Source organism: Dermacentor silvarum, chromosome 3 (assembly GCF_013339745.2).
Source record: "Dermacentor silvarum isolate Dsil-2018 chromosome 3, BIME_Dsil_1.4, whole genome shotgun sequence".
Lineage (NCBI taxonomy): Eukaryota > Metazoa > Arthropoda > Arachnida > Ixodida > Ixodidae > Dermacentor > Dermacentor silvarum.
Window position 1 is genome coordinate 108,109,777 of NC_051156.1, and position 26,429 is coordinate 108,136,205.

Consider the following 26,429-nt stretch of genomic DNA (forward strand, 5'->3'; position numbering starts at 1 on the left):
GAGCCCTGGTTTCCCTACTAGAGATGGGCATGCATGTATTGAACACATAGAAGCGGCATGGGCTAGGGACCACAGTTCTCTCCCACTAAAGGCAATGCCACACCTAACAAAAGCACACTTCGACACGAACTCATTTGAAGAAATGCAAGTAAATTTAGCTTTCACACTTTACAGTGAAAGAGTGCTCAAAGGCATGTTTCTGTTTAGATCAGATGTACAACTCTGCTCAAATTCAGTGTCCACGACAGAACATCTTGCGAGCCGGCTCATACGGTAGCTATAATGATGTCAAGGTACCCAAAACGTGGACTTAGACCATCATCACAAGACGCTACAGAACTTAAGGGGTTTCTTGCATTTTTCAGCGAATGGGAATGAGCTTTAAAAAAGAATATGCGGAAGTGGGTTCATAAGCAAAAGTACTGCTGAAGGTATGCGTGTTACCATGTGCTGCACATTCCCACTTTTGCAGTCACATATTCAGTGGGATTCAAATACCTGTCGACGTCAAGACTACGTTGGGACAAGCTCGAAAACTTGTTTGGCATCATAACGCAATATTCAGGTACTAATGACCATCCGAGCTCAGGGCAGTTTCTTTTTTCAACAGTAAGTTGTCTTGAGTTTTTACAACCTTGTACGATCCCCAAAATCTGGAAACTGCTCGGCACAGGTTTTCGGAGCTCTGCTTGACACTTTATCAGCAGGCACAAACAGCAGTGCTGTCTTTGACATACAAGACATCGTCGAGGATATGCTAGAGGTCAGAAAGATTGATGGTACTGGCTTTGCCATTAAGCCTGCCTTAAAACAAGGACCACTGCAGCTATGTAGCAGAAAAAAGTGTTAGCCGTCTGTTTTTTTACGTGGCTGACTATGTAGCTAGAAAGCTTAAAAGAAAATGTTCTTGTGCTATGTGTGCAACAAAACTTGCCACAAGAAAGCAAAACGTAGTGTGCGGCGAACATAATCAGCTTATTAAGCATTTTGATCGGGGAGGTTTGTTGCATCCTGGGGTTGACTTGGCTGTACTTTAATAACATTGGAGGATGTTTACTTTTATTTTTTTCTACTGAGAAGCGGTAGGCTTTTAGCATACATGATCTTATGGTGTTTCTGAGCACTGTAAAGCTTCATCAAGTTAACCACGAAAACCACTGCGAAGCACTAACAGCAAAGAAGTTCAGTTTTTTGTGCTGACACACTTCTGTTTTTTTACGTGGCTGGCTATGTAGCTAGAAAGCTTAAAAGAAAATGTTCTTGTGCTCTGTGTGCAACAAAACTTGCCACAAGAAAGCAAAACGTAGTGTGCGGCAAACATAATCAGCTTATTAAGCATTTTGATCAGGGAGGTTTGTTGCATCCTGGGGTTGACTTGGCTGTACTTTAATGACATATGGAGGATGTTTACTTTTATTTTTTTCTACTGAGAAGCGGTAGGCTTTTAGCATACATGATCTTATGGTGTTTCTGAGCACTGTAAAGCTTCATCAAGTTAACCACGAAAACCACTGCGAAGCACTAATAGCAAAGAAGTTCAGTTTTTTGTGCTGACACACTTGCACTTTTGCACCGAGTCACTCAACCAATTTAGAGTTGTACAGAGGGAAAAACAGCTAAGAAGGTGCCAGGAGGTCGAGACAAGTGCAATTTCCGTTAGACCTTGGAAAAAGCGAGATTACAGATGATCTTAAACCCTATAGTCCATGCTATCCATGACTTGGGCCGAGCAAAAAGTCTGAGCACATTTTTTTCGTGCTATGCTCTTTATGACTGTAGCCTTGCAATGTAAACATATATTGATATTAAAAGCCGCGCTTGAACTTAATTTCTTTAAAGTAATTTAACTACTAACCCCAGCTCGAATGTCATTTTCTGGCCTGCTGGCAAACTGAGGTATGAAAATGCTAACAAAAAAAAAAGTTTCTGCAAAATCAACTGTATCTGTACTCCATTCTTTTATATTATTATTACTCGTAATGGTGAAAAGAGGTTGCTGGCTATTTATGCTTCACGGTTGCAGCACCGCCAGAATAAAGGCACCGTTATTTTGCTGCACCCTTGTGAAGCATACAATTTACACAACATATGAATGTAGACCGCACTTCGGAAATTCGGACATGCAATTAGAATAAGTTTCAGTGGAAAGTGGAGCGTGTTTTTCTAAAGCAAGCACGGGGTCTACCCAAATAAAAAAATTTCGAGGCGCAGCGTGTGCTGCGAACTTTATGCGGAACCGGAGAACCATTTACTGATCTTACAAATACTAGCCACTCTAGATTATCACGTGGCAAAATTAGCGTATCATTTCAAGCCCGCAAAACTTGGTAAATAAATAAAATTACTGAGGTGCACCATATGTGCGAACTTTAGCACGTAACAGCTGCAGGAGTCACAGAAAACACGAAAGTACAGCCGTCAGCCGGACTATAGCAAGACCGCTGAACACACTCCCAACACGCGCAGTGCCACCTGAGCAGACCACCATGTTTCATTGCCATTTGGTGCCCCTACTCACTCCCACTCGTCACACTGCCCCTTCTGGCCACCATAGCAACGCCAAGCCACTAAGCAACCACAACGGGTGTCCTAAAACATGGCATCTATGGCAATGTCAATGCAAGTTATTATTCTGTATGAATTTTAAATTCAACCTAACCTAACAAAAGACAATTGCTGCAAGTAGACAACTCTTGCTTGAAAAGTGCCTGGAGACCATGAACAAGTAGGCAGCACATATGGTCTGCTCAGTGGCATACACAATGTATGGGCATAATCCTGTTCCCAGCACAGACATGTCACTTTACATCAATACACACTGTTGCATTAAGACGGTCATTTGATAAATGTGGCTTCTGTGATGAGGGCACCCCCCCCTAGACAAGACGCTATATGGTCTAAATTTTAATGGTTTCTTTTAGAAGTGCCTTGCTATTTCATTGGAATACTGACCATTTATGAAACAACAGAACAATGGCCGGTGCTGAAAAATGCATATCTCACGTGCCATGTCATGGCCTCAACCCTATAAGCCTACACAGCAATGTGCAACAATGGAAATATACCAATGTGTAACAGTCTTTTCAAAAAAATATTAGGACAATGTGAAGCAACATACTACGTATAAAAGACACGGTCTTGCCTGACAAATAGTGCTTCAATACGCAAAAGGTCCCTGTACAGCTCCTTTGGGGGGCAATGTGTTATAGCTGCAATTACCTCCAATAGAAATCGGAAAATTTTAGGGAGCGAGTGTTGCACAATAGTGGAATACTTCATATCATAAACTCTCCTCAATGCGACCGTCCAGTACCGGTCACAACTGTCGTGCACAATGGCCGCAAACTCCGGCTCCCTTTGACACAACTCAGCCCAACCTCCAAGAGATGCGACGCCATCACTGGCGCGGGTGAGATACGTCACGTCCTCGTCAAGAAATGATTCCTCCAATACTGCTCTCAGCCCTGAAGAAACCGCCATGCTTTGAGAGAAGAACCGTACGGCTGGCGAGATTGCAAAGCTGGTTGCAGGCACGCTTTGAAAGGCAAGCTCCCTCTCATGCATCTCCCGAAATGACTTCTGCAGACCCTCCCTTAGCGCCTTTGTGACCATGCAACGGTCACCTGGAATGCTGTCAGGATGACGGAACAAGACACCCACGTCCCTGATGTCATCGAGGTCCTTGGGCTCGAAGATGTAGCAGCTCGAACGCAGCAAAAGGACCCTGGCACGCATGTGTTTCTCCCAGCGTGCCCACACGAATAGGTTCGCTCCGGGATGACGGCTAGCCAACTCCTCAACGGCTTGCGACAACTGTTTCTCCCTGCTGCCATTCAGCCCAAACGTAAGCTTCAGGGACAGCAGAAGGAGAGCTGCAGCCCTGACTTCACAGACGGGAGAAAAAAGGGGCACGGAGCGCGATGTTCGGGTGGGTGGCTCGTCCCAGCGAGTCACCATGTCGGGATGGGTGCGAAGAACCTGCTCGCAGACGTTCACAAACTCTAGAGGGAGGTTGAGGTCCGCCACGAGGCGCATGACGATCGGTAGGAGTGGTGGCTGTTTCAGTTCGTTCCGGACTCCGAGGAAGTGAGCCAAGTGGGCCGCCTGCGCTGAAAGTTCGTCGATCGTGGGCATCGCCAGTCTCACGAACGTTCGCCACTGTTGGCCCCACAGCTTGGCGTCCTGGGGCAGGAGCTTCATGACATGCAGGTACGGCAGGTGCCCATCCCGGGCCCACCTCAAGATATCAGTCAGCAAGATGGGATCTCCAGTAATCAAAACGCCCAAATAGAGAACGCACAAGAGCCGTTGGAGAGTTACCACAGTGACCTCAGTTTCCCGGCCGACTTTCTTGTCGTGCACGTTGAAACCACGGCCGGACACGAGCTCGAGGTACTCCTTGGCCGCGGTCGACCTAAAGTCCTCCCATTCGTCGTCGGAGGCCTGTTCTCCTTCCGTAGCTGCGGCGGCCTCTTCTTCCAGGACGTCCTCGCACTCCGAGTCAAGATTGCGCGCTCGAGCCACCACGCAGCGGTTCCTGAGCTGCTTGCGACGGCGAGACGAGCGTGGCGTGAGTCGCGTCCTTACACCCGAGCCAAACAGCGCTTTCTGCAGTTTCTTTCGCTTGCGTTCGTTCGATTCGGACGTCGCGAGGAGCTCTTCGACAGTTCGCAAGTCGCTCCAGCGGTTCGCGGCCCCGATGCGGGGTGTTCGCTCGTCGCCTTCGACGCGACTCACGGCTTCTAGCTTGACGAGGTAGTCCATCCACAGCCGACACACGACCCCGCGTAGTTCTGGAGACGCGCCCAGCGATACGAGCGCGTCGACTTGACGCACGAGAATTATGTTGAACAGTTCGTTCGTCTGGTAGTGGCGCTTGCTCTCCTGCGGCTTGTCGCCCGTCTCCTTGCGCGACTGCCGCGGAGAGGCGCGACCGACGTGCGGAGGTGGTGCGGCACCCTCGTCGTCCACTTGTTCGACGCGCACCTCTTGGCTTTGGGTGTTGCACTCGGAGCAGTAGAAGAGGCCCGAGACTTCTTCGAAGTCCTCGCCGCCACATGACGCGCACACAACCATCGCAGCACTACTGGGAGGCAGTTAATTGCGGTGACGCAGGGCGAGTCGCGCCGAGGCCCATGTATGAAACGGCAAACAGCACGGTGCAGTCCCACCAGTTGGTTCTTTATTCTATGGCACAGCGCGCAGTCGCATCACACCGCACTGCCAAGCCGAGCGTTGATGAAGCGATGTCTTGCTTTTAAAGCTTAACTGTCCACGACAGTGTCCAGTGACTAGGCTCCAAACCATTAAATAAATGTGCCACTTGGCATAACAAAACTTGCCGGCCAAGTTTTCCGCTGCAACGCACGTGGGGAAACGGCAAGCGCACTCGTCACACAATGGGCTACGGATAGGCTACGGATTGACTCGACTTTCGCAAAGTTTTTCCGAAAAACAGCCGCCATAAAAGTAAACGGATGTGACATCTGAATTATAGCGAACGTGACGTCATTAGTGAATGCAGACGTTTTGTTAATATACTATGGCATAGAGTCAGTTATGTTAACTCTATGGTTTTGGGCACCTTTTGTCTGCTGCGATCCGGTTTACTTCTAGTACACTGTACCCGGTTGCAGCAGTGGCGGCCCCTAAAGCACCTCCATGATGTTTCCCGCCGATCCAGAGGAGCATCGCATCGCGGTGATACAAGACCATAATACAAGTGACGGTTTCGGTTTCGAAATTGTCACCCTTCCGTATTCGGTCGTTCCCCTCGATCACTTCGCCCTCAGACTGGGGGCAGTGCGTTGTTTTGTATGCTCGACAGTCCGACAGTTGTTTCATGTCGTGCGAAGCTGTGCATTGTGGATCGCAGTGTATTTTGCTTGGGTCGAAGCTACTGCCAGCGTTGCGACTGTAAAGCGTGGCTAGCATAGTGCTACGGTGGTGATTTTGACCGTAGTAAATCTGCCCGCGTCTACTCAAAATGGTGAGCCGGTCTTTACTTTCGGCGTGCGCTTCGCGCTGTTTCAGTCGTACTTATCGTTTGCTAAGTTCTCCACTTCTCACTTTCCTTGTTACCGCTTTGAAAGTTCTGCTGCTGAACTATATACATTTCTGTGGAGTATCAGGGTTTAACTGGCAGGCGCTTGAAACTTTACGGCCAAATCAGTAACAGCACTTCACCCTTCGAGTGGTTGCTCCCCGTTCAAGCCGGAAAAATACGGTGCCTCGCCATAGCGCAAGGCCTTTCATGAATTTCTCGATATTTGGTCATGTGATCTGAGTAGCTAGTCATACGGAGTCTTGTTCGACTGCGCCTCCTATAGGAAAGCTTTTAGAGCTTGTTCACTTCATTTAGTCCATCTCCCTTTCTCTTGGAATTGTCAAAACAGGTGGCACACTTATTTCCGCAGCCATTTATGGAATGATTGAGGGTGTACCTGCACGGTTGTCAAAGCGACACGAGATGAGGTCATGTACAGCACATCAAACTTAAATTTAAGCAAAAGTGCATTGCAATAAGTACCCAGCAGCAACATATTAAAAGCACACAATGTAATTCCGACACCAAAAAGACAAAAAGCGCGGAACTCGGCTGATAATTGTGGTGAAGGTAGCACTCTGTTTTTAGAAGTTACCCGATACTGTAACGTCTGTCATCTCACATTCTAGTTTGTTGTGACTGCTATAGGATCCAGTGATTCTTTTCTTGCAATGATGATTGTGTTAATTTGTTCCAAATATTCTCAATTTTGTTCAACCTTTTTGCTTGTTGGAGGACAGTTTGTATTTCACATTTTTGTGTCCTACCGTCTAATTTCTTTTTAGTGCAAGTCAGCTGCTGTGGTTAATTGCCATTACATATCAATTTTCTCTCAGAACAGGGTGCAATGCCTTCGCCGGTATTGCACAGCCAAGAAGCTGTTCCCACCCGTCATGACACCGATGCTACCACCTGGTACCTTCAAGAACAAGGTTGCCATCGTCACTGGTGGTGGCACTGGGATTGGCAAGGGAATGACTGAGATGTTTGCACAGCTTGGAGCCAGCGTTGCTATAATGAGCAGGTAGATCAAACTGTGAATTGTGCTGTTTTATATGGGTCCAAAGTATGCCTAGATTTGCGCTTCCCCAGCATTTCCCCCAGTCTTGTGTTCAAATTCTACTTCTAGGACTATTTTTCGATGACCTGTTCCCTCCCCTTTCCTTCCTAAACTTCTATTGTCCACTCTCCCCATAAGTGCCACAATGAAGTACTTTCATTGTGCTTCTCTGTTAAGTATTTATTCGGAGTTTTTTGCTGCTTAACCCTGTCAGATGCTGTTCGCCATTTTTTGCAGAAATCTTTTCTCTAAGTCTCCTCTTCGTGACCAGATAAGACCAAATGACAAGGTTGTTGTGAAAAAACAAAAAATTTTTTTAAGAGAGTTGACACAATCGCGGAATCAAATCCCGGCCACAGCGGCCGCATTTCAATGGGGGCGAAATGCGAAAACACCCGTGTACTTAGATTTAGGTGCACGTTAAAGAACCCCAGGTGGTCCAAATTTCCGGAGTCCCCACTACAGTGTGCCTCATAATCAGATCGTGGTTTTGGCACTTAAAACCCCATAATTTAATTAATTAAGAGAGCTTACACAATCGTTTACAAAGTGTTTCAATGGTCATGAAACCGGCATAGGGGTTTTATTTTTGAAATAGAAAGAAGTGACTCTGCTTGGTGAGGCAAAGTATAGCGCCTGGCTTTTGATGCAAAATATTCTCGACTGACCCTTGCATCCTTCACAATTCCATCTAGACGAATCTACTTGCTCCCCGAGCTTCAGGCCAGTGCTAAGCAGTGTCATACTGGGCATCTGTGTTTGGCTGCAGAATGCATGTTTTCCTGGACAAGTTTGGGTGGCAGGTCTTGAAATTTTTCTGCACTTCCTTGCCCTTGGCACAGATGTAAATGAGTGCCTCTGTAACCTGTAGTCGGAAGTGGATCAAGTCTTGGAGCTTTGTCCACCATCCTTCTGGATGAGCTTTGATATACAATGAAGAGCTTTTCTATTTCTTCAGATGTGCTGATTTTTAGGAATGTCTGAACGTTGTGTAGGTTAGCTCTGTGATGTGCTCAAAAATGATACCATGCGTTAGTAAGCAGCCTTCCCAATCCCCCTCTCTCCCTTGCAAAAATTTGGGCACATACGTTTTGAAGTAATTGTGTGGAGTACACAATGCATCTTGCTGGAAATGAGGCGGCACGACTCCATATTTGAGGAAAAATATAGTTTTCTTCTCTATTGGAAATTTCTCTGAACATTGGCTGTAGAAGGGTTTTCTTGCAGTAATGCTTCCAGCGTCTTGTTTTCATCTTTGCACACAGAACGCTGGCAATCAAGTCTTTCACGGCCAACCCCATCTTTGTCGCTTTCACCAAAATCTAATGCGTTACTGGAAACAATATTCTCTGGCAATGTCCTTTCCGCATAATGTGTCCTCACATTGTGAGACCTTTTCTTCTAGAATGTTACACAGGATACACACAAGATCCCTGAGAAAAAAACGGAACGAAGAACCAACGCACAAGGACCGGCAGGGGGTTACTTCATGTCCATTATCACACTTTCTACACATTTGTGACTATACACTAATTCTGCCAGTGGGCTCTTAGGAGCAAGGTGATATACTTAGTTTTATGTACAGTCTGAAGAATTTCACACTTTTCACAAAATTTAGAAACACCGCTGGGCATTAAAAAAAAAGGCAGAAAAAACATTTAATTTTTGCTTACCTGCTGATGCTGCCACAGGCGTGACCACGCTGTTTGTTTTGGCACGTATTTAATGCTCCTTTGGCCGGATGGTGCTGCAAACAAGCAGATTGGCAGAGCAGAAGCACGAGATTCAGGTAAACAAAAAAATTAAAGTTTTGAATGAGCCTGCTGGTTATTGAGTGCATTTGTAGGATGTACACAATTCTGTGCATAGCGTTGTGAAGGGTTAACTCAGACAATAGTATTATTTGCTGGACATTACAGTTATCGTCCTTCATGTTCTGTTCTTTTTCATTCCCCCTTCACCCCTCTATGCCTATGCTTCAAGTACGATCTATCCGTGCTAGGTTGCCATAGTCTGTCGCTTGTCGTTAGACTGTGTAGAAATGCTATCAACCAATGTTGCATTTGCATAAAGAGGCTGAGGGAGTATGAAAATTCATAAATAACGGCTCTCTGCTTGCATCTTGCTCAGCACTTCTCTGAATGTGGCTGCCAGCCAGTTTTTAGGCCTTTGCAGTTGTCTCCAAGGAAGGACAGAAAAAACAACTGCGAAACCCATTAAGGCATTTCATATGTGAGAACTTAAAGATACATATGTGGACAAGTGGTTGTTGTTTCTGTTAGACAAAGCATTTGCATGCCTCTGAAGCACCCATCTCTTCATTAGCTGTCGTTGTTTCCGCAGTTTTACCTCATACATTTTTTAATGCTGAGTTGTATCAGTGCTGTCAACATAGGAGCGGCTAGTAGCCTGTATATTTCATGATGTTCCACGTTAATAAAAATCGTACCTTGTCCTGCAATATTACCAGAGGAAATTCTGGCACCAACCGTCTGTGCGAGTTACCCCATGGGTGTTGTGCTACAAGGATAATGGTGGTTTGCCATGTCGTGAATCTGATTTGGCCTAAAACATGGTCATAGCTGCGCAAGTAAAGCTTCCTTCGAATGGAGCCATCATAAAAATACAGTACAGCAAGTAAACAAACAAGCAAGCAAACAAAAAAACGTATGATTGAAACCGATGTACGAGGTATGTCTCAAAAGTTTGTGTAATACATGTAAAAATATAATTTTATAACCTTTCAGATACCTCAACGTAATCACCTTCAAAATACTCCAGGTTAGTTTAGACACAATACACTGGTTCCACCTCATCTTCCATTGCTGGAAGCACCCTTGGATGTCCTCTTCTACTAAGCACTCCAGCAGCGATGTCTCCTTTTAACGCGATAGCGTTTAGGGCCCCGTGTCGCAGAAAATTTGGCGTCGGCAACCGGCGTGTGATCGCGGGTGGTGAAGAAAATCATCCAACCACATCTACCGTGCAGGCGTATGTGGTGCAAGGTTTTGGTGAACAAAAATTGAATTTCTCACAGTGAAATCTGTCAGAAAAATGGTAAAGTACGACTTTACCATTCGGCGTCGGATTCGCCGTCGGATTGTAATTTGAATGTACGAGAAAACCTAATTCTGCTACGTGGAAACTCAAACACCAAATCCCTTGTCCAGCATTTCTACCAGACCTGCGCGCTTCGGGGCAATAGCAAACAATTAATAAAATCATAAGAAAAGGTGCTAGGGCCTTCACATTTAAATATAAGACCACTTATATTGCCCCATGAAAAACGTCTTTCCAGCAATGCATTTCAGTTTAAAAGTGAAGCTGACTTTAAGGGGATCAGTGTAAGCTTGGTCTTTGTAAGCTGGCTTTCCCACGTTCAGTGTTGCAGTTAATGAAGCCTACTTGCCATATGCGAACGGGTCCCGATAACGCTATCGCATTCTACTCTTAAAGGCGAAGCTTAAGTGTCCTCCAATTTTTTGTCGTCACATCCCCGAAATTGTCGCCCTTGGAGCACCAGTTTGCATTTGGGAGAAAACAAAAAAAAGTTGCAGGGGGCCAAATCTAGCGAGTAGAAAGGGCGTACCAGCACAGTGATGGAATTGCGTGGCGAAACCCATATACTACCAGTGTGGAGTGCACAGGAGCATTATCGTGGTGCAAAATCCAGCACCCATCTTTCTACATATTTGGTCGAACGTGGTGCGCACAATCTTTCAGATGCTTCAAGGCCTGCATGTAGAGAGCTGCATTTACAGTTTTACCTTCAAGTCATGGTGCACAATTCCATGGCAGTCAAAAAACAAGATCAACGTGACTTCAATTTTTGCTTTGTTCTCCCGCGATTTTTTTGACCTTGGTTCAACTTTTTCCGCTTCTTGCTCTGTGCCTTAGCTTGATGTCATATTCGTAAATCCAAGTTTCGTCCCTGGTGACAACTCTTTGCGGGACTTCATCACTGCTATCTTAAGTTGTCCAATCAAAACTCTTTTCATTGCAACTTTAGCTCAGTAGTCGCCAGTTTCAGCACCATCTTGGTGCAAATCTTTTTTCATTTACAAATTGTCAGTCAGGATCTGGTGAATGGATGAATTTCTCAGACCAAGGGCTTCTGGCAACATTCTAAAAGTCATTCGGCAGTCACTGAGCACGAGAGAATGCACACCACCTTGAGCGTCTTCACGGCCTTCCCGAAAACACAGGAACCACTTAAACACCGTTCTTCCCTTTAAAGCGTCCTTTCCATAGGCCTTTTGCAACATCTGATGAATTTATGGCCAATTCTTTCCCAATTTCTCAAGAAATCTGATATTGATCCTCAGTCTGTTTTAATAAAAAGTGTTTTTGCCATAACAGTACACCAAATACTGCATTTTACATGCTGTTTTAGTGGAAACTCAATTCGTGCAACAGGTGGAATGCTGTTCACGAGACGTGTCTTTAAGGTGTTCTGGTTCATTGAGAAAGAGCTGAATTCGAAGCCCTCAGTTCCCAACATTATCATGTATACAACATCGCAGTGCCAATTTTCTTCCTAGGCAAAACTGTAAGGAACTTTATCATAAATGTCACTTGTCATCTGCACTTGTCTTTGTCACTTTTTGCATCTCATTCTTTAACTGTGCAGTTTTGAAGAATGCAAGTTGCACTGCTGTGCTCAATCTGTGTGCAACGTTACTCAGTGAAGTTTGGGGTTTTTTGTGTCGTATCCTACCATAAGGGAATGCCTATCTAAAGTGCACAATGCGTGTCTATATATTTTCTTTACAGGAAACAAGAAGTCCTGGACGAAACTGCCAAGGAGATTTCTTCAAAAACAGGCAGCAAGGTAAACATTCTCACTTCATCACAATTTTTATGCCAATACACATGTGACAGGCTTATTGAAATTGATTAATATTGCCACGTACATGCATGTTTTATCAGATTGAACATGATAAGTGTTATCACACTTATATTTCGTGATGCTTGTAATATCAAGGTGTTCGTGCATCTTGAATGCCGTAACCACATATAAAAAGACAGGCTTGTCCTATAAGAGTACGAGTTATTGCAGCACATTCTTAAACTTGTGCAGTTATGTTGAGGTAATCTTGAGGATATGATGACACACCTGCAAATAGGCGACAGTGTGATAGCCATGTCGTTTGATCCGACAACTGCATATCATACTCGTAGCTAGTTGTACCTTGTTTCAGAGGGCACAAACTTGCCCGATCTGTACTTTCCTTTGAAGTTGGTTGGTTGCTGGCTGGCCAGCACTTGCCCCTGCCACGTGATAATATGTATGTATATATATATATATATATATATATATATATATATATATATGGGAAAATCAGAAGCACAACTTCGTGGTTATCTATATATATATATATATATATATATATATATATATATATACATTCAAGCCCGTATACAATGAACACCTTCGTTGAACAATGTGTTTGCTATATGAGAAGTTTGTTATAATTGAACTTTCCTTGAAAAGTACTGATTAAGAACTGAGCAAGGTGCAGAAGAGATTCCTTGTTAACCAATATGATGTGCACAGTGCTTACTGGCAGAAACTGGTGAGTTAAGCAAGTTTAGGTAGTGTGAGCCAGATAATCGCACTCTAAATCTCAGAAGTTCATCAAGCTTTTGACATAGTCGTAGGTGAAGCCCCTAACTATTGTGGGTACAGTTGGAGGCTTGCTAGTTTCGTTGTCATTTTTCTTGCCACTGTAGGCCTCTATTTCGGGGAGTTGTTATCCAGCAATTGCTTCATCAGAGTCACTTTCTGATCGACATCTACACCATCATCAGCAGCAGCTCAGGTCGCTGTAATGGCAGCCCAAAACCAAGTTGCCAACCTCCCGAGAAAGAAAAAGAAACTGCTCCACAGTGTTGGCGAGTATTAACAGACTTAGAGTAATAAAATTGTAAAAAAAAATAAGTCACATGTTTTACACCTGTGATTGGCCATAAAACCTTCCCTGCCCTGGCTCATCGAGACACTGCTGCTCCATGGTTCATTCCGTGTATTGTGACTAAAGTGAGCAGGCTAGTGGGTTGTTATAAGTGTATGGCTCTCTTTTAAGCCTTTTGCAAAACTCTTCGGTTGTTGAGAAGCTGTTCGTAGTAGGTGAAAGTTCACTCTAAATGGTATCATTATAAGTGGGCTTGGCTGTATCTCGGATGACCCAAGCATGGGTTTATTACTTGACGTAAGAGTTGAAAATTCACCACAGTATAATTTGAGAGTATGCATTACTGTTTATCCTGACACTGTCTGCATGTAAAGCCACTGTTTTCATCCTTCAACCATGTATATGTGCGCAAATGCTGCCTCATGTATGATTCTTCATTATTGCTTTCGATTGTGAAAAGCCATTTGCAGATTTATTCTTTATAGATTTTTTTTTTTTGCAGTTGTGTAGGCTTTTGAGCATAGTATAGATTTTTGACGAAAAACTCCTGTCAGAAGTGCCTGCCTGAAAATTAAAATCAAGCTAAATTGTTAAGTTATTCCACTGGAACTCTCCAAATGACAAAGATAATGTGTAGTTTCCGGGGGTAATGAAAGCCAAAGTTCTCTTACTGTATTTTGCATCGAAACTGCTTTGGCGATATTGTTAAAACATGTATTTTGCAAGTTTTGTGTGTTAGTATTTTTTTATATGTGCAGATAAAGTAAGGTACTTGACTGTAGTATTTTTTGTGTTTGGTAGTTTGTCATGACAAATAACGCTGGCAGCAGAGATGATAAAAAAGAAACAGGATGTCATTTGTTGCACATGTGTTTTGTTTGTGACCTCTCTACTGACTGGGGCAGTTTCCTAAGTCACTGCGGTGTGATCATATTAGTCAAGGATCAGCTATATTCCTGGCCAGATATATCAAAACGTTTGGCATTGTAAGAAACTGGCGCAGGAATTCTAAGGTGGTATCACCACCTTATTTACAGTTGTAGTGTATTCTGGCATGTCATTACGACATAAGCCTTAAAGGGCCCCTCACCAGGTTTGACCATTTTTAACAAACTAGAATAGCATATACAATGTGCTGACAATCATGTCTGCCAAGTATAATGGCACTGTGTGCCACCGAAAATGGCTGAAATTTCAAGCTAAATGGCGCACACCTTCCCTCTTCAGGATGCCGGCTTCCAGCCAGAGAGTCCGATGTCACACACACAAATGCCTCTTCGCAGTGCGTGTTTCGCCACTCACCATAAATAATAATCCAATGCGGAAGGTGCAACACTGCAAGAAAGGAGGCGCGACTCGACGCCGTGGTACGTCTCACGGCTCTGGTATGGGAGAAGGCAGGGAAGGAACATTGCTTGGGAACACTGGGCCTCTTCGATTATGCAAGCCCGGACTGTCTGCAAACCGCCCGCGGCATCCGGTCTGACTAGCCCTGACAGAAGAGCGCGTCACAGTCATGTGATCTAGCTGTTGGGGGACTGTCCGAGATTTTGGTCGAAGCACCGTGACCGGAAGTCACTCTCCTGGATGCCGTCGTCTGCTCTTTGCTACTCGTAGATAGCCCCCTACCCAGCGTTTTTATTAGCGTGGCCTCCGAAATGGTGCCGTCTCAGAGGCCACGTCGTCGACACAACCATGAAGCTAGCACAGTGCAATCATAGCCTGAGCGCGTAGAATGTGTTCGCAAAGCGCAGTTTATTACGTCGCGCTAGCCAATTCATTGCCTGAGAAATTTAAGCGGAATTCCCACACGGACGTAAGCAAAATCGTGGTGTTGGTGAAATTTATTTATTGGCCCTAAAATTGCTGTGGAGAGACTCCGAAATCATGATCGCGCCACGTCGCTGTTCATGCAGAAAGCACCCCCCGATATCCTCAAAGCTCGAGAGACCATCCGCTAATTAAAGGCCCGACGCGTGTCTAAGAGAGAGTGCGGTGCACACTGTCTACTAATCCTGCACGTCAAAAATCAAATGCTCGAACTTGGTAGCAGAAGGGATCAACATATATGTCAACAGCAATCCGCGAAGCTCCTATTGTATACCACCCCAACTACCGGCATGAAATAGCCACATGCAATATATGATTCCTCGCATGTACGCTAGTTTCACTTACCTGAAAAACAAAATTTACCTGGTTACTGCGTATATAGCAATGAGCATGACAGATTTCGCGAAACGCATTAGGAAAAGCAAGCATGTGCACCTGATCGCTGTGCTGCTTTATGTAAAAAACACAAAGACTAAAGCTACAGCAATTAGACGGCTCATGAAAAACTTCATGATGGCACACAAAGCACCGATGCAACAGAAGCGATAACTCAATACACACTAGTTGCCGTCTGGAGTGCGCAAAGTACGCAGAAGCACATGGCATCTCACAACATGGCGTCAAACACGCACGAATCTTTTTAACAGCCGTCATCTGCTAGCTACTTGCGCTTGTCTGAGCAAACATCTGCTGACAGCTCCAACAGTCCGCGGGCAGTTCGGAACTTCCGGTCCATGAAAAAACTAACACGCTTCTGACAACACTGGGACTAGTGGGCGGAGCTTTGGAAGCTGTCTGAGCAAAATCGAATGTGGCACAGCAGTCCCAAGCAGTCCTAAGCAGTCCGGGACTGTCAGGGACTGATAATCGAAGAGGCCCACTATGTTGAGGCAGTGGGAGAGAGTGTCTCCATTGGCTGTGACACTTGCCTCCTGGCGGCATGGTAACAGGACAGTTAATTTCTCCTATCTCCTCAACTAATTAACTGATAGAAAAATTATTTCGGTGAAACGTTTCTTAGACAATGTTTTACAGCTTCCAGTGTATAGTATAATGAAAATTTGCAATGGGACCTGGTGAATGGCCTTATAAGGTGACAACATAAGGCTTAAGTTTGGCATCTGTGAGTATCTTGCTGGATAGCCCAAGTCCTACAGGTGGTGAGTGTTCACCTTAGGCATAGTAGCCAGGCACATAGAATGTGTTTCCAGGTCTTTTGCTGTCAATCTCTAGGCCTGGGAGATGAGAGGTGTTAGGGTCATTTCAGCTTGTGCATTAAAGAAAACTCGTGTCCCTATGATGTCTTGTGCTGCAGATCATGGCCGTTGCAGCAGATGTGAGAGACCCTTCTGCTGTAGCCGCAGCAGTGGACAGGTGTCGTGATGAGCTTGGCTTGCCCGACATTGTCATCAACAACGCAGCAGGGAACTTCATCAGCCCTACTGAGATGCTGTCCACCAATGCCTGGAAGACAATCGTGGACATTGTGCTCAACGGGACAGCCATTGTGACGTTGGACGTGGGGAAAAGGCTAATTGAGGCTGGGAAAGGTAAACACTCATTTACGTTGGCAAGTTCAGCATGCAACTTATGGATCACAGTATAACAAGAGTGCTGCAATGCAATTATAATTATCAGAAAATGGCAGTGAAATGTGGACACATATCAGTTCAGCCACCTTTCCCTCTTAGTTCAAAATAAGCTTGTGCTCTATGACCTTTCACATACTTTTCAATAAGTTGGGTGAAGAGGTTTGTCGCTTGAATTATTGAAGTTGTGTACGCTGGTTTTGTGCCCTTGGCTATCGAGTGGCACCTGATAAATCTTTTGTAAAACTCTTGACTATGCTAGGGACTCTCGTCTTGACTTTTGTGAGCAGGTGAATGTGCACTGATTCATAGATCTGTCAGGGCTTCCGACTACTGCTGCCTTGTGTATTAATAATTTTTAACTGGCTTCTGAGGCTAAAGTATTGCAGCATCATTGAGCTTATGATCGTGCACTTATGAGCCTTGTGCTGTCTTGAACAAGCACAACTATGTTCAAGGGCTACTGTAAACAGTGAATACTGTTGGAGCACAGTAAAGCCCTTTGCATTATTTAGGGGCTTCTTGATTGCTGTTCTCATTTTTGTATTCCACCTCAAAATCACTTTCCCACTTCTTTGGTCTGTTAAAGCCTAAAACAAAGTGCTCAAAATGAATCGTAGCACTCACCAACTGAATTAATTGTTCTTGTAGCTGGTATGCCATATCCCTGAACTGGCCGCCACACTGAGGAGATAAGTCACTGTCCACCTCCGTCCCACTTCAACTTCCCTCTTTGAACTAGTATACAAGTACATGCATTCTACCGGTGCTAACATATGGGGCAGAAACTTGGAGGTTAACAAAGAAGCTCGAGAACAAGTTAAGGACCGCACAAAGAGCAATGGAACGAAAAATCTTAGGACTAATGTTAAGAGACAGAAAGAGAGCGGTGTGGATCAGAGAACAAACGGGAATAGCCGATATTCTAGTTGACAATAAGCGGAAGAAATGGAGCTGGGCTGGCCATGTAATACGTAGGATGGATAACCGATGGACCATTAGGGTTACAGAATGGATACCAAGAGAAGCGAAGCGCAGTCGAGGTCGGCAGAAAGCCAGATGGGATGATGAAGTTAGGAAATTTGCAGGCGCAAGTTGGAATACGCTAGCACAAGACGGGGGTAATTGGAGATCGCAGGGAGAGGCCTTCGTCCTGCAGTGGACATAAAATATAGGCTGATGATGATGATGTGATGACAAGTACATGACCCTCCACATAAACAGACAGTGTTCTTGATTATTAAATGCCGGTATTCATGAGGCATGTCAAAAAAGTTGCCACACATTGGCATTACACGGCAACCGGGTGTATCTTGCAGACTTCTCGTGGCGCGGCTGGTGTTTTGCATTCTTGCGCAACACACCGTAAACTACTTTTTGATCCAGCTTCATCAGCTGTTTCGCATTAATTTGTGCAGATACACGTTATCACGCATTGTGATGTGCTTTGCCAGGGCGAAAATTGGCAAGCTTTAAGAGATTGGTCTTCACTCACCAAATATTTCCCATCCTGCACAACTCCACAGATATGTATAGTGAGCAACAAAGATGTATGAAACGCAGGATGTGAGAAAACTGGTAATTTCTTTGCATTTTGTCACTGTAGCCAGGGCACGTGCCCCTGCACCCCCCCAACCACCGAAAGAAATTTCTGGCAGCCAGTAAAGCTCTGTTTTTCGCATTCGCATATACTAGTATACAGGTTGAAAATTCGAACACCAGCTGCATGCCCAAGCTGTATACATATTCAGCTTTTTCAGCGATCCCGTGGTCCCTTAATTTTTGATGCCAACTGTACTTGGTATGTGGGGGTGCTTATTAAAGCTTGCATTGTGTGAACTTAGTTCCCAGTGCATGATGATGACCTTGCAGTGATCTGGATACAAGTCATGGGTACTATCTTGGAAAGCGAAGCTTTCTTATCGGAACCCAGCCCGCACTGGTCATGTAATAACATTGGCATTGCACTACTAAACCCGAAGACGCGGGATCAAATCCCAGCCGCGGGGCCGCATTTCGATGGTGGCGAAATGCGAAAATGCCCGTGTACCGTACGATCCGTGCCCGGTAAAAAACTTCTGGTGGTCTGAATTAATCCAGAGTCCCCCACTACGGCGTGCCTCATAATCAGATTGTGGTTTTGGGGCCTAAAACCCCGAAACATAATTTTCATTTTTTGCCAAATACAGTAGAACCTCGCTGATATGTTCCCGCTTAATACGATTACCCGGCTTCTACATTCGCAATCGCGAAAAATAGACATAGCCCCATAGCGCAATGTGTTAATACTAGGCTTGTGCGAATATTCAGTATTTTCGAATAGTTGAACGAATAATGCGCTATTCGATATTCGCTTCGATTCGAGTTTTGTTATTCGGAAATTTCGAAGTATTCGGCTCGAACGAATAGCCACACGCAGCAGGGAGAAGGTGTCTTCGGAAGTTTCGGTTTTGGATTCAGTAATACTTTTCGCAATCCAAACCAAGCCAGGAAAACAGAACTATACTCGGAACAAAGGCGTACAAAAACGCATCTCGCCAGCTTGGTGGCGTCGTCGATTGCGTTTAGTGGGCGACTCTGTCTCTGCCGCGGCGGCATTTGATCAATCCCAGCCGCCTTGGACCACTCCAGAGAGCACCATTAGGGACTTGCATGCGGCCAGCAATCTGATTTGGAACTTTTTTGTAAATATTCTACCGGGAGCCGAAGCTCGATGTCTTAAATGCAACGCAGTCCTGAAGAGCCCGACAAGTACGGCAACAACCCTAGCGAAGCATTTAAGGAGACACCCGGACTTGCACAAGGACTACCAAGGGTTCATGTCGAAGAACCGAGTTTCCTCGACATGAAGTTCGCTGTGCCGGATTATGCCGTGCCATCTCGGAGAACGTTCTAGAGAGCCAGTATTTCAGACCTCTATGCATCAAGCAAAGAGAAGATCAAAAAGAAGCTCGGGGACATTTTTGCAAGCGGAGGGGTCGTTTTCAATCACAACTGATGGTTGGACATAGCGGGCAAATGACAGCTACGTTTGTGTAACTTGTCACGTCATGGACAGTGACTTCGTGCAACACGTGCATGCATTGGCTTGCATGGAGATGACAGACTCTCACACTGCAGCAAACCTGGAGCTATTTATCGCAGGTGTCGTCGAGGAGTGGGAACTTCCAGCCCAGGATACTGTGCCGATTTTCGTCGTTACAGATAATGGAAGGAACTTTACTTCTGCAGTAGCGCGGTCGTCCTGGAATGGTGTTCACTGTTTCGGACACATCCTTCAGTTGTGTGTCAGTGATGCCAAAAGAGAAGTGTCAGGGTTTTTGCAGCTCTGTGCGAAAGCCAGAGCGATTGTGGCTAGATACAAATGGAGTGCCAAGGCCCAAGGATGGCTTCAGAAAATTCAGAGAAACATGCAGCTGGACCCTCTCGAGGTTATGCAAGACGTCCCGACGCGATGGAACAGTGAGCATGCCATGATGACCAGGCTCGTGAAGCTCCGTACGGCCATCACTAGAACCATCACACTAGGGGGTCTTCCCGGTCCGAAGACCCCCTAGTGTAGTGGAAAAGCAAGGGCAGCCACCTTTACACAACCCTGGTTGCAGCTGCCTGTAGGCATTTTTCGATACCAGCCACCCAGACAAGAAGTGAAAGGCTTTTTTCCACTGCAGGAGCTGTTGTAAGCTGCAGAAGGGAGCACCTCAAACCCTAGCATGCGGAATAGCTAGTGTTCTTGCACAAAAATTTGTAGATTTTGGTAAATAATCAAGTTGTTTACTTTCCTTGAATAAATCCGAGACCTTAGCCCTCTGCCATTTTTTTTTTCTTTACTTGCTACTATTCGAAGTATTCGCTTCGAAATTATTCGAAAACAATTACTATTCGCTTCGAATTCGATTCGAACCAAAAAAGCACTATTCGCACAAGCCTAGTTAATATGTTCCGGTTAATACGTTCCCGGAAAATATGATTATTCGGCAGCAACGTTCAGCGTTGCGGCAAACTGCAGTTGGATGATACGTTTTGCAGCGAAAAATTATTATTCAGGTGTGCATAAAGGCCGCTCTTATGTGCATGTGAAGCGCTAAGTGGCAGACGGCCGCCACGCGGCTTCTCTGCAGTGCTCAATTCCCCCCCTCCCCTCCGCGACTTCTCTGCATTGCTCGTTTGCCTGAAGTGACGAAGTGCGGCAGCAGCGGCGAGCAAATTGACCTTTGCGCTACCTCGTCCCTCCCTTCAACGCGAACTACTAAGCGGCGAAAACAGGCAGGACGCGGCGCTACGACTCGCCGAGATCGTAGCGGAGGTGGTGGCGAACGAGGTGCCTGAAGACAGCGGCGAGAACGAAGGCTTGCGCCCACCGGCTACCTTCGCCGAAGCCCTTGTTGGCCTGGAAGCCTTACAAAGCTTCTTTCACACGAAAGAACGAAAATGCGGACAAGGGGTCTGCAATGTGTGCAAAAGGAGTGGTGTGACGCACCAGCAGAAAATACAGCCGAATCTCGATAATTCAAACTCGAAGGGGCCCGAAATTTTGGTCGAATATAAAAGAGGACTTCTTTTTAACATATTTGTTCACCATAGCGCTACGTACGAACGGTGCGAGTCGTGAAATATTGCGGCACGCAAGCACATAGCGAGCGAGGGCCACGAAACTGCCCACGCCGGCCAACGCTCGCATCCTGATAGTGCCTCTTCCTCTTCACAACCACAATCTCTCTCTGTTGCATCCGATAACGGCAGTGAACGAAGCTTCAGGGAGCGGGCGGCGCCGGCGCGGCGGCGCACGCGCGCGGAGACCATCGAAGGTGAGGGAGGAGGGCAGCAGGGAAGCGCATTTGGCCTCGGCAACCCCGTCGCTTTGGTCGGCTCCCTTCGCTCTCCTTCTCAACTCTCTCGTAGCTCCCTCACCTTCGACTGTCTCCGTGTGCGCGCGCCGCCGCTCCCGCCGGCCTGGCACCCGCTTAGCCCGCTCCCCGAAGTTTAGTTTTCTGCCGTTGAAGCGAGCATTGGCCGGCGTAGGCAGTTTCATTGGCTGGACTGGGCAGTTTCATTGGCTGGACTGGGCCTCCGCGTTGCTTCCCTCTGGGCTGCAGCCGCGGCGTTGGCTGAGACGTCGGCACGTACACGCGGGTTCCGGCACGACACAGAAATGGCGACCTTACCATTTGAGAGGAAATTTTCGCCACGGTATCTCTTTCTTTCATTTTTATTTCTCCGCGCGGCATTGAGGGGTCTCTCCTAAGCTTTTGCTTTATGGCGGTGTCGGAGCAATGCCAGTTGGAGGTGCCGCCACGTGATTTGGCGTGCTGCTGAGAGCATTGTCAGTGTGCGGTTATGTTCGAATTAACCGTCACAAATGCTTTTGTGTTCGAATTACCGAGCATTCTCGCCCATTGGAATACACATAACTTTGACGAGACCACAGCGTCAGTTCGAATTAACGAGATTTGATTGTAACTACATTTTGCAAGAAATAAATGCTTTCTGCCCTTGTACCTCAATATGAGCTTGTCAGCTTCAATTTTTACTGGATTCGGATTGTACGTTTATTTTTTGCGTATTTTTTGAAAACGTATGAACGAGGTTCTACTGTATCTCACCCACAGAAAATGTTTTTGAAATTATGCATGTCGCGGGAGAAGTCTTTGGCCATTGGTGCTGAGTGCCACCAGGCCCCTCACTTTGACCCACGAGAAGGCGGGAGCAGTTCAGTGGAACGTTGAAAGCTTGAATTGGTGGCACAGAGGCAAGGAACTCGAGGGGGCAAGCAGTTCAGTGGATGTTTGAAGCATGGCACCAGGGCAACCACCACAGAAAAACCCAGGGGATGGGGCTCGTTGGCTTGATGATAGGCATGCAGTGTGGCACAATAACGTAGTGCTACACCGAGGCTTAGCCGATATTCTAGTTGACATTAAGCGGAAGAAATGGAGCTGGGCAGGACATGTAATGCGTAGCATGGATAACCGATGGACCATTAGGGTTACAGAATGGATACCAAGAGAAGGTAAGCGCAGTCGAGATCGGCAGAAAACCAGATGCGGTGATGAAGTTAGGAAATTTGCAGGCGCAAGTTGGAATACACTAGCACAAGCCGGGGGTAATTGGAGATCACAGGGAGAGGCCTTCGTCCTGCAGTGGACATAAAATATAGGCTGATGATGATGATGATGACACCGAGGCTTGTGGCGCTTTGCTGTTCACGCCATCTTCCCAGCTGGGAGAATTTAAATTTAAGCAAAGCAAATGCTACGATATGTTTGTGCTGCGTGAGATGTGAAAAAAAGTACTTCTATAATTCTACATTGTTCATCTTGCTTGCTGTTGCGCATGCATTATCTGCTGACAGACGCTTGCAGCTCAGCCCTTGCACTTGCCTCATGTTATAACTGCACGTCATCACAATTGCAGAATTTGACGCAAGCCACTCTGACTCGCTTAAGTCTGCGAATTTTTTCATGGGTGCCCTGAATTTTTCTCCTTCAGGTGCAAACTTCCTGGCTATTTCTGCAACCTACACAAAATATGGCTCTGGATATGTTGCGCCAAGTGCAGCAGCCAAGAGCGGCGTGGAAGCACTCATGATGTAGGTTGGCATCCTTCCTTCGGGTCCATTTTGTAGTTTTCACCCATCATGATGGCTCAACAGCTATCGTGTTCTCAAAAGAGTGACCCCAAGACCCCCCCCCCCCCCCCCTTTCCGAAACGAAGGCATGCCAGCAGTACTGCTTTGGCAAAATTGAGCAGTGGGCCAAAGCAGCAAGCAGTGAGCCTCCCGTAGTTTATTTGTGTAGATGAGGCACCCGCCCTTGATGCTACTCTTAATCCAACCTTAGGTTGTGGGTTTGATTCCTAATTGCGTCTGCCATGTTCCAGTAGGGTTTAATGCGAAACTTGTGCTTGCTCAGATGTACCATAATATCCTGACTCCTCACTCATCCCCGAGACATCAGCCTTCTCTGACTACTGTATTTTCTGCTGTACAAGACGCATATTTTTCCAAAAAAATTTTTGTTGGTGCATTTTTTTGCAATGTCACAACTTATACAGTGGAACCCCGCATAATGAAATCGTTGGAGAAAGCAAATAAAATCACTTTCATGAGAATTTCGTTGTTCCGGAGTCACACAAGCATGGACAGGGAATGTGTTGCAAAATGAAACTTTACTGCAAAAATTATGTTCGCCTGCTTTGGCAAGCCTTGCTCGAGGGCATAGAACTGCATTGCCGACAGCACAAATGTGCCCCATGCGTTGTTCAGCGATGGTGGCACTACTATGGAGCGGTATTCTTGGTTGATTGCTTTCGGAGGTACGATAACTCGTGACATTTCGCATAACTCGGCACCGGCCATGGTGCAACAGCATTCCTCCAGCACATGCTGTCAGTCGTAGATGCCAACGCGTCTGGTGCCAAGCACAAAAGTGATTGTATCTCGTATCCCAGAAAACTATGAACTGAGAATACGACCTCTTAGTGCAAGCCTACTTCTAGCAACGCCGAATCCACATACATGCCTAATGGGTGGTACCACTTATCTCTATGTTTTGCCCCCTGTAGTAGGGATCAGTGGGTGGTACCGAAACCAGCGTTCTTGAAGTAGGGGATGTGTATTCTCTGATGATCACTCAGACATGGTCAGAGACATGGCAGCTCACGTTGCAGCTGCTATCTGAAGTGCCATAAACAAGTACAGTTGGTGGGACATTGGATTGATTTGTTTTAAATGCGAAGCATTTCTTGGCAAACATTTGCCACTTTGACAATATCTACCTACCTACCTACCTACCGTATTTTCGCGATTCTAAGCAACCCCCTTCTATTTCCACGAAAAAAAGTTTACATGCGAATCTAAGCACCCCCCTATTTGTCAAGAAGAGCGCATTGCCAAGGCCGCCAAGCGCGCTTGCTCACTCTCTTTGAGTCGGAGCCGTCGGAGTCCCAAGGTGGCACGGTGTCCGCGGCGCGACATCGCCGCACAGCCGAATTGCAAAAGCGCGCCGACTCGTGACGCTCGTGCGCCGCGCGTAGCCGGAGCCGTCGGAGTCCCGAGGTGGCGCAGCGTCTGCAGCGCGATCTCGCCGCACAGCCGGATTGCAAAAGCACGCGGACTCGTGACGCCTGCGAGCCGCGCGGACTCGTGGCGCTCGCGCGCCGCGCGTAGCCGGAATCGTCGGAGTCCCGAAGTGGCGCGGCGTCCGCAGCGCGATCTCGCCGCACAGCTGGACTGCAGAGGCGCGCAGACTTGTCACGGTCGCGCGCCACACGTAGCCGGAGCCATCGGAGTCTCGAGGTGGCACGGCGTCCGCAGCGCGATCTCGCCGGACTGCAGAGGTGCACGGACTCGTGGCGCTCGCACGCCACGCGTAGCCGGAGCCGTCGGAGTCCCGAGGTGGCACGGCGTCCGCAGCGCGATCTCGCCGCACAGCCGACTGCAGAGCCGCGCAGACTCGTGACGCTCGCGCGTAGCTGGCGCTGAGCGTCACGGAGATTTTGCGAATCTAAGCACCCCCCTCACTTTGGGCATCGCGATCATGAAAAAAAGGGGGTGCTTAGAATCGAGTAAATACGGTATCTATCTATCTATCTATCTATCTATCTATCTAGCCGCCTACGTCTTGGTGCTCTCATGGTCGCTTCGTTAACTTGGTAGGTACCAAAATTAGCATAGTATGACAAGAGGGTATGACGAACATAAATGATAGGTCATGACATGTGTGTCATGTAGGTCATGAAACAGCCACCTATGACAGAGGTACTTCCACGTTGAGGTAACGCTTACTAGTTTGCGGTTATAGGTAAGTTTTTCTTCAAGAAAATGTTAAACCCTACTAAACTGTTGCAAGAAATATAAAAAGTCTACCCAACTTTTTTATTGTTATGTTGTGGCATCCGATATCTGCCCGTTAGAAAAAAGCACCACTTAGTTATCATCATCATCAGTCGCCCATGCGAGAAGTCGCACCATTCCAGCAGTAGTCGCACTGTGTCCAGCTTCCGGTTGCCATTTATATGAGTGTTCAGGCGTGATGGGATCTTTGTGCGTTTTTCCTGAGGATGCCACACTGCAGAGACAATTCCAGCAACATGCTTCAAGATGCTTACGTCGTGCAAAAGTTATTCAGAGGCGAATGACGGTGAGCCAGCGAATCTGCCGGCCGAAGTGGTTGAACTTTTTGACAGTGCGTCGGAGGATGAGGTCTTCGATGTCTTCGAGTGAAGTGCAATAAATGTCGGTTTCCTCTGCCTAAGAGGAGCGTTGGTTTAAGTATTATTCTGCTAGAATTTGCAGCTTGCAAAAATTTTGCTTACGGAAATTCGGTGTCCTGAAATGGGTGGGTACGGCATTTTGCGATTAGTGCACAAGACATGCTTAGTCATGCCAACTGATTTAAAATAGGTACGTCTTGTACACAGGTGACCAAGGAGCCAAACTGCATCAGCCTTTATCACTTCAACCTTAATTGGCTGTGATATGCGCAACCTTGCCTCACATGCGACCGGTACCCTTTCTATTCAATTCATATTCGGCTCAGTCTCAAAAATTGCTATCTGTACACTCCTGCATTACTCTGTGGAAAGTTGTGGTTTCATTTCGTGCTCATGGGACTTGCAAATGCTGTTGGTGATTTTTTTTGTATAAGGCTGTTGAGAAGAGGATGTTCTTGTCCAATCTTGGGAATTGTAAGATTAAGTTTATTATATCTTGTGTGGTGCATGAACACTCTGGGACATTTCAATGCTATGTAGCTTTTTTGGTTTGTTAAACCAGATTTCTTTTCAGGTCACTTGCTGCAGAGTGGGCAAAGTATGGTATGCGCTTCAACTGCATTGAGCCTGGGCCTGTCTACACCAAGGTGAGCTGCTTATGGCACATCATGTGTGAAATAAAGGGATCGTCTGGTCACACTAAAGGACTTTTAATGCTTTAGTTCTAACATGTTCCTCCTTGCCCATAACAACCGATTATTTTTCGGGCACAAGCG

At 46.3% G+C, this 26,429-nt stretch overlaps 2 protein-coding genes across 3 annotated transcripts in view; one reads left to right on the forward strand and one right to left on the reverse strand.

The window, feature by feature from the left end:
- Window positions 1–215: 215 nt before the first annotated feature.
- On the reverse strand, window positions 216–5,165 carry LOC119445673 (TATA box-binding protein-associated factor RNA polymerase I subunit B). The gene has a single exon (XM_037709955.2). It carries the CDS (start codon window positions 5,074–5,076, stop codon window positions 3,118–3,120), a length of 1,959 nt encoding a protein of 652 aa, XP_037565883.1. The 5' UTR covers window positions 5,077–5,165; the 3' UTR covers window positions 216–3,117.
- Window positions 5,166–5,773: 608 nt separating this feature from the next.
- Window positions 5,774–26,429, forward strand: part of LOC119445674 (2,4-dienoyl-CoA reductase [(3E)-enoyl-CoA-producing], mitochondrial) — a 33,867-nt gene continuing 13,211 nt past the window's right edge. The window contains exons 1-6 of one of the 2 annotated variants that reach the window (XM_037709956.2): window positions 5,774–5,989; window positions 6,883–7,070; window positions 11,880–11,937; window positions 16,167–16,401; window positions 22,930–23,029; window positions 26,228–26,300. In XM_037709956.2, coding sequence (XP_037565884.1) covers window positions 5,987–5,989; window positions 6,883–7,070; window positions 11,880–11,937; window positions 16,167–16,401; window positions 22,930–23,029; window positions 26,228–26,300 — 657 coding nt within the window. In that variant the 5' untranslated portion in view covers window positions 5,774–5,986. The remainder of the gene's footprint in view (window positions 5,990–6,882; window positions 7,071–11,879; window positions 11,938–16,166; window positions 16,402–22,929; window positions 23,030–26,227; window positions 26,301–26,429) is intronic. The other variant, XM_049663506.1, reaches the window with a different exon arrangement.